This window comes from Aplysia californica, unplaced genomic scaffold (genome assembly GCF_000002075.1).
Source record: "Aplysia californica isolate F4 #8 unplaced genomic scaffold, AplCal3.0 scaffold00322, whole genome shotgun sequence".
In the NCBI taxonomy this organism is placed as follows: Eukaryota; Metazoa; Mollusca; class Gastropoda; order Aplysiida; family Aplysiidae; genus Aplysia; species Aplysia californica.
Window position 1 is genome coordinate 682369 of NW_004797592.1, and position 8940 is coordinate 691308.

At 40.1% G+C, this 8940-nt stretch overlaps 1 protein-coding gene across 1 annotated transcript in view; it reads right to left on the reverse strand.

Annotated features, from left to right (window-relative positions):
• Nucleotides 1–326: 326 nt before the first annotated feature.
• Nucleotides 327–8940, reverse strand: part of LOC101859180 (protein phosphatase 1 regulatory subunit 12B) — a gene marked incomplete at its 5' end in the record, with an annotated part of 21097 nt that continues 12483 nt past the window's right edge. The window contains 3 exon segments of the mRNA XM_013084853.2: nucleotides 327–1777; nucleotides 2909–2996; nucleotides 5041–5227. Of these exon segments, the coding sequence (XP_012940307.2) occupies nucleotides 1009–1777; nucleotides 2909–2996; nucleotides 5041–5227 (1044 nt within the window).

An 8940-nucleotide genomic window follows, 5' to 3' on the forward strand; every position in this document is an offset into this window, starting at 1 on the left:
TCACTAACAAATAGCGCTCATATGACCTTATGCAATTGCGAGCGCTGTAAAACCTCTACTAAAACAATCTGTCAAATAGAAAAAACAGTCCCAACACCAGTCAAGAGATTAATTAAAAAAATGGTGGGTTTTTTTTCGGGGAAAGGGAAGGATAGCATTTAAAGAAAATAAGTATAACTTATGCCATGGTGAATTAGATGCACACATTTTAATGACGTTTCTTTTTATTTACTCGTTTAAAATTGAATTCTACTTTAATGGCTCTTAACACTCGGCGACTCTAATACTTAGGGGGATTGGGGGGGGGGGGGGGCGGGGGGGGGGTGAATGAGACGGAGTTAGTTGAAATAAACTGACAGTGTATAGCCATGGTGCTGACCAATTATAATCAAGCAAGTTTACATTAACTTTGGCTCTCGTTGCATAGCTGGCGCATGGACTACCAGGTTCGTCCAGAGGAAATCGGGCAAGAAGTAAGAACCACTTTCGAGACCTGCGAACGCTTACATAAACTTTAAAGATGCTTGCATAATATATAATTGAGACGAACATTTCTGGCTTAAGAACTAGGTCTCAGAGGGTCAACTGCAAGTAAAAGGCAATTAAACACATTCATACAGATACGTAATAACTCTCACAAGCTGTCTGGATACCAGAATTGTAAGTTAACAAGTTCCAGAGGCTCTTTACATTTTTCAATGATTCAACTCGGTTTTGTTTAGAGCCATCATTCCTTATCCCCTCTAGAAAACAGACTGAAAAATATTATTGCAGTCACTCATAGAAAGGGAGGGGTGAAGGGGATGTATGTATCCGCATACTAAAATGTGAATAAAAGCTTGGGCGCTTTTCATTTCATGTATAATAAACGCATCATTACACAGAAACATCAAGTCTTTGTGACAGCAAGTCGACATTCGAAAGGACAAATAAAGAGAAAGAGTCCTGGGAGGAAACTTTTTCCAAGACCTGGAAAGTTCAGAGCTTAGCTAGAATTGCTCGAGCGTGTCATTTGATCATTTGTACCCGTACTTGAGGCTTTGGCCGGGTCATGTGCTGTGGTTTCCCGCTGGCTACGATACTCACAGGTTTGGTGTGTGAAGATACCTGTGGTGTCTTGTGGCTATTCTGACTTTGCATTTGTTCTTGAACGTTAACAGTGTCATTGGCTCGCACAGACGGGTGACGATAATTTGCCCTCGTCATTAATGAGCTCTGAACGTCCGTAGTAGGTTTTCGAGATGACCTTAAAGAGTTTTGAGTGTCTGTCACTGGTTTCCGAGATGACCTCAGTCCCCCCGCTCTGTACGTTGCAGGATTTGACTGGAGGGGAGTGGGTGACAAAGGCGCATGCTCATCGTCTTCCCTCAGATATTTATCGTATGCATACGGAAGTTCCACGCTGCAGCTGCCATTGTTCTCCTCCACATGAAGTTGAGTGCGAGTCTTTTTCGAGCGTGATTTCGTTTTACCTTTCGTCGCTTTCCTCCCTCTCGTCTTTGACCCATCAGTTAGAGCGAGCGCTGACAAGTCATTCGCCACGTCACCGCCGTGGACGAGGGTACTCGGAATCCTGGAATGTTTCATAAGGTTGGAGGGGGCTGCCTGTTGACCCTCTGGAAGTTTACTACCCTTCTGATCCTTCGATCTTGAAGGTTTAGTTGTTGTTTTATTTCCAGTGGACGCTGTCCCACCGGCCCAGGAGTTGACTTGCTTTGGTACTTCGCCACGGTTGTGGAGTTTCAGCAAAGATTCCCGCCATTGCTTTGTTAGAACCCTGGTCAAAGAGACACATTATAGCGAGGAATGAGATGTTTGAGCCAGATATTTCATGGATCGTTGGATGGTTAGGTGGAAATCAAAGCTTGGTTATATGTAATCATGTGTATCTAGTATTTATAATATTCATTTTCAATGTACCGTGAAAGTTATTGTTTAAGAAGAGCTGGGTTTTTTTTCCGAAGTTTCTGTCCCAATGAGTTGGTTTATTTTTATTAGTGCTTTTTCCTCTTCGTTGGGAGTGATGTGGAGGGAGGATGAATGGACAAGAATATACACCAATGATCGTCAGTTGTGAGATATGGTTTATATGAAGGAATATAGAGAGACTGGTACACAAGATAACCGGACTGTAAAGCATGAAAATAATAAACAACAGCCTTACAAATAATCTGAGGCGGAATTAAATGATCGTGCGAAACTCGTGGTCTAAGTCAGCATGGATTACTTCACTACTAGTACGAGGAGTCTCAGTAGATCACGTGCAAGTGTCTAAAACAATGGCCTGTTTTGTATGCGAAAGCCAAAACTGTACTTAATGACTAAGTCATTTGTTTTACTTCTGGGCAGTTAAAAGCAGCAAAAGGTGACATCCAGTTACCGAAGCAGAGAAATATATGATGTAATTGGCTTACAGGATTTCCCTAAAATTACCAAAAATAAGAAACGAGATAAGGAAATATGGTGCAACATACACTCTTCGAGATACTATACTGAACTTCAACCCTCCTAGGATAGCATATGCACTACAAATTTTTTTTTTTTTTTGCAGGCAGACACTATCCATATTACATGCTGTTTATTCTTACTTTTGATAGTTTCTGTTGTCCCAGCATCTCTATGGATGTTTGGCTTCCGTCTGAGCTAAGTCATTGAGAACACTGCTGTTCTACTACATGAATTTTACTTTGAGGTGCAATCATACATGGTTAAATCTGTTACTGCGCTGAATAATGTCTTCTGTGTTCAAGAAAGACTGAAAAAATCCATAAACTTCATAAATGCTTATTCAAAATTGCTTGTGAAAACGTATCAATAAAGGTAAAGAATGCTGCAGCAGACTAAAATTACTTTCAGGTGACAAAAAACATAGACAAGTTTACTCTCATTCAAAACATAATCTTTTCACCTTGTTTCAGATACGTTTTCTGTCATGAAATCTAGCGGAGGCGGGATGTGGTCGTTTTGCACATGCGTGGTGTCTGGGCCTGGAGAAGCTGAAACAATACAAAGGAGTATAAAAGAACCTTATCATTCAACATCCTTCAAAAAAGTGTAAAACGGCTTGTTTTGTACAGATTATTCTATTAGATGCCCGTTTCGCGAGCGTGATAGCAGAACACAATTGTCCTTTTCTTTTCCCAGAGATATTTCCAGGGGTAGCTGGGGTTCCTTTCCACGTTATTACAGATGACTGGTGTAAAGAACCTTTAAGCAAGACATTGCATTGCAACAATCTAAATATAAGGGTTGATAGCGGGAAGGGGAAAAGACCGCTGTCTTGTGGGTCAACGTCTGATGAGAAATGTATGCTTATTATACAGGTAAAAAAACAACAAAAAGAAAAGAGTTTTACAGTTAAACGTCTAGCTTTAGCCGTGCTTTCGTTTCCGCTCACTGTACTTAGAATTCTAGAGACAGGGATATTATTGTCCTAATCAGCAGCTACCAGAGCTTACACGATATGCATGTATAGTCAATCTAATTAAACTATTTTCATACAAATTGGAAATCTCATTTTTTAGAACTTCACTCTTTGTTTAGTCATAGGTTGCTACCATACGTATAGTATGTGGTCATAAAACTACCAGGTTCTATCAAGTTACTTTTAAGGGAATTAGTTCTATGATCACTATTCACCATCTCTTCAGAATTCACAATATAATAGGTACGTGCAGAAACTGCAATATACACAACATCAAGCGTTTATGAACATTGAGTTAACGAGAGAGACACACATACAATAATATAAATCAATCAGTGTCCGGAGGAAAATCAAGACTGAGAGAAAAAAATAAAAGACGGAAGATCGAAAAAAAAAAGACGGTCTTACAGAAGGTTTGTCTCAGCTTAGTTAGAATTTTTTTAATGAATTAATCCTCACAATAAGGCCCAAACAGTAAGCACCGAACGCCCACACACAAGAAATCTCCCCACCACCACATCCTACTTAATTGCTGGTTTTGGCATTGGAAAGATTTATACCTATTGTGACCAGCAAGGCATGCAATTTCTTTAATTGTGGAGCATCAACGTAAGCGTCCACACTCTTGTACGATATCTAATATTTACTTATAGTACTTCATATATCTTCTTTCCTTCATTCTTTCTTCTTCTTTACTCTAACAACTGAGCCAAAGATTCCCCCTTCCATTTGGCATATAATAGTCCAGTATACCTCAAACTTTTCCAAAAACCACCAAACCATGCACGGGAAAGACAAATCAACGGCACTATGAAAGAGCTAATTCGTTTGTTATTGCTTGAGTTTCAATACATTTCAGGCACAACAAGGTCGTTTCAAAGGCAGAGGATGTGACCGAATGGGCAATAGATAATAATATAATTTTTATAAAGCTAAAACAGGAGCTGAAGGAACGAATCCCAATGCGAAACACAGTAGCCAATAGAGATAACTGCAAGTGCACGTGACCGAAGAGAGATATGCGTGCTATTCAGACATTAGACGGGCTGCTCATTTAGCGGGTGTGCAATAAGTCTGTAACTACCCTTCAGTCCCTGTGATCGGAAAAGTTTCAGTGTCAGAGGAAAATGCCGATAGGGGCTAGGGTGGGGATACCATGAACGATAAAGGGAAAGAGCGGGTGTTGGAACATTATTTGTGGACAAATCACCACCATCACCCCCCCCCCCCAAAAAAAAAAGACAGAGACATAGCTGAAATAGTGGGTATCCAATACTTCCCAACAACCACTGTACATCTTATAAACCCCGGCTAATTGCAAGAACGTACCTACAAAAAGCACACAAATGAACGCACATGTCAACAAGGACACAGAGGAGGGTGAGATGGAGAGTTATTGTTTTGTTGTTGTTTTTAAATAAAGTTAGAAAAAAAAAGAGAAAACAGCATGGGCGAGGGGTGGGGGGGGGGGGGGGGTGGAGAGGAGGGAGAGGTTTGTGCAAATATATAAATTGAGTGCAATTTGTAAATTCTAAACTGTTGTTCTACTGTTTTTGCTTGTCTATGCTTTTGATTCTTAACGATAAGACGTTTACAGACCTATGTCCTCAACTTACCTTTAACTCTGAGCGGTGCCGCTTTGAGTGGAGCGAGAGAGCCGCTGGGGTCTCGGTAGGATACAGGTTCAGAAGTCGGTGTGCAACCTTCCGACGCTTGGACCAAGGGCGACAACTGGGATTTTCCTTCGGTGCTAATTCCAGGAAGCGGTGTGAATCTTGCCCCTTTAAGCTTTGGGTTTGGAATCTAGAAGAGCATCGAACAATGTTAAACCTTGTTCCGTTCTCCCTTTCTCGTTATAACTGCCCATCTCGTTGTGTATTTTCTAGCTCACCTTACCCTCATCTACCCCCCCCCCCTCTCTCTCTCTCTCTCTCTCTCTCTCTCTCTCTCTCTCTGTCTGTCTGTCTGTCTGTCTGTCTGTCTGTCTGTCTGTCTGTCTGTCTGTCTGTCTGTCTGTCTGTCTGTCTGTCTGTCTGTCTGTCTGTCTTTCTCTCTGTAAATGTATAAGCAAATTAATACAAAGATATTTTTAGAAATAAAAGCCGTTCTATTCAAGCTCATTAACTTGTTCACACATAGGCCTATGTATATTATGGACACTTGTATGTGTCTCCCTGTTCTTTCTTCCGGGTAGTGACGAGACGTTTTCAAGCTCCAATGAACTTTAAAAGAATCTTTGTCTCCTTACATACATTGCAAACAGGTACCACCATGGAAATATTTAGACACTCAAGGCAGATTCGTGAAATTGTCTACGTTTTGTATTTTAATTTTTCTTCCCTTGCTTAAGTTTCGTAATTACGACCATAAACGAGTGTTTGAATGTGTGTCTTTGAGTGTATACCCCAAAACAAATTCAGTTGACTATTATTCACAAATAAAATGTACTGAAAAAATGTGTGCACTCCATGTGTGTGTAAGTGAGTGTATGTGTGTGTGTGTGTGTGTGTGTGTGTGTGTGTGTGTGTGTGTGTGTGTGTGCGTGTGTGTGCGTTTGTGTGTAGGGTGTGTGTGGATGTGTGTGTGTGTGTGTTTGTGCGTTTGTGTGTAGGGTGTGTGTGGATGTGTGTGTGTGTGTGTGTGTGTGTGTGTGTGAGTGTGTGTGTGTGTGTGTGTGTGTGTGTGTGTGTGTGAGAGAGAGAGAGAGAGAGAGAGAGAGAGAGAGAGAGAGAGAGAGCGAGCGAAAGAAAGAGAGAGAGAAAGAGACAGAGTATGTGTGTGCATGTGTGTTCAAGAGAGAACGAGAGAGAGTGAGAGACAGACAGACAGACAGAGAGAGAGAGAGCGAGAGAGAGAGAGAGAGAGAGAGGGAGAGAGAGAGAGAGAGAGAGAAAGAGAGAGAGAGAGAGAGAGTCTTGGTGGGGGATGGGCAATCGGATGGAGTTCAATGTAGAAAAAAACTAAAGTAACTGAGAAAAAAGGAAAGAGGGGTGAGAACAAGAAAGCGGAAGGGAAAAGGGGGCGGGGGTGGCGTCACTACGGTACAGAAACACATACACATCTATAAGCTCTCCGATGGAAAGCTTTTGATTATGTGCAATGTTGTTTTACAGTCATGCACTCCTATGTACAGGTCAAAGAGCTTGTGAGTTTGGCCTGGAATCAGAATTGGTTTTTGTTTTAATCCTTAGCTAGATAGAGCACTCTGAATGACGTATTTTACGGTATCATTCTTGCCTTTGTTTCCGTTCGCAGGTTGGCGCTTTCATGTGTTTGTGTTTCTCTTCAGCTAACTGCACTTGAAGCGTTATTTTGGGCGAATTTGAAGATGTAAATTCAAAGTTGATGGGAGAGGGGGGACTATTGAGAACAGAAAGGTGTACAATGAAGGAGAAAAGTGTGGGGGTAGGGGTTAAGACAGCCTTGATGACATTAAAAAATGAAATGTTAGAAATGTCGAGATACACAGATTCTTTCAATGCAAAAAGCAGATTATAGTACAAACTGCAAAATGCAACCCTATTCACAAAGTCTAAGCATATTGTTTATTTATTCTTTCAAGCACTACACTGCATTCTATGAACGACATAATATTGGATATAGTTTAAGATCACATACTTCTATGTAAAGACTTCTTTTAAAACAATTTAACAAGTGGCATTAGTGCATGAAGTTTCCAGTTAACAAATCAGTTTTATGAGAAGTACCCTCGTAATGTCTAACATGTCTGAGGTATCTAATGGCAAGGCACTTGAGTCTAGACTAATGTGGATTGAAAACACTTGATTGGTGCTTTTTCTTCATAAAAATGCCAGGAATTTGTTTCGTAGTTTGTATATTTCTTGCTATTGTTTTGAAAGCTGGTTTTTGTTACAGAAATATTGCCCAAATCGGTAAACTCATTTGTCAAAATGAGGTTTAAGCTAATGTTCAACGACTATCACATATTATTCTTAATTTTTTTTGACAGCTCCAAATTTTACTCAACTTATTAAATGCTATGTGGATCATTAAAATGGAAATTTGCAAAATTGCTAAATACTGTTAGACATTGTAATCGGCAAGGTCTCATCTTTCATGATATCAGTCTGTTTTGTGGGGACTAATGCTTGAATTGTTCACTTTGTACAAGTGGCATGTGACGTCAAAAGTCGCGGAACCTTCGGATGGTTTAGATACGTTGGAGAAAATATCACTAGCCGTCTCCACCACCTTGATGTGCCCGATGTGATACCAATGTATATATATATATATATATATATATCAGGAGAATATCAACTTGACGCTTCACGATGCGATTTTTAATCAAATTTTTGAGAGTCACATGTCGTTGTACAAGCAAAGTTAGTGCTCAGCAACATGCCGGAAAATAGAGTAGATATCTTTGATGCTCTTTGTATGGTAGCCAATTGAAGAAAGTGATCGAAAAGTTAAAGTACCAAAATTAACACAAATAATGACCAAAAGGTGCGCCTGTGGAAACGTCCGCAAGTGAACGCTTTGGAACAGATCAGCACAGACTCACAGGGCTAATGCTGCAAGGCAGATTCTCAAAAACAATGGAATTGATATCATGGAATAATGATTTGTTGATAGTCCAGACGTAAACTGTATGATCAATTTGTGGGCAAGTCTAGAGCGAGCAGTTTTGAGCAACAAAAGCCAGAATTGCTTAGTAAGGAAGGCCAATAGATGGAGAACACCTGAAAGAGCTGAGATTCGCCGATGATGTAACACTTCGCACTGAAAGCGAACAACGAAAGGAAACTAACCTCAACATCATGAACAAAGAAACAAAGTGGGTCTTAGATCCACATAGAAAAAGCCAAATACACGACGAAATACACCAGCGACATATCTGTCGCTATAGAGACAAGAACATTGAAAAAGTGACAGAATATAAATAAATTGATAAAAAAAAACAAAGGTGGGGTAAGCAGAAGGACATATTATGTGGCTATGACTTGCTTTGAAAGATGTAGGGTAATATTTACAGACGAAAGTGCCGATACCACAAAAAACACGAGTTTTCAACCAGTGCCTGGTCGCAGTAATAAACTATAGGTGCAAAACCTGGACAGATACCAGAAATATCATGAATGGAATTAAAGACAACGAAGATGTTGAGTATAAAATACATGAACAAATAAAGCATACATAAATACGAAAGAAAACAGAAGTGGCAGATATCCCCAAATTCATAGATGACAGATGGATAAAAAGATGCTTTGAATGGCGACCAAGAACAGGAAAACGATCAAGACGAAGACCATACGTGAGGGGGTGTGATGCTATCAGAAAGCGAACAGAAACAACCTGGATACTGAAAACAGCAGTTAGAGCCGAATGGAGGCCATTGATGGAGTTCTACATTCTGTAGAGGATAGACAATGTCTAGAAAGAAATGGTGATATACCATTTTATCTATTTCTTCATTTCGTTCTCTTTATCAAAATGTATGTGTCAAGCTAATTCTCCTTCTGAGTATGTATACATATGTATATATATATATATAT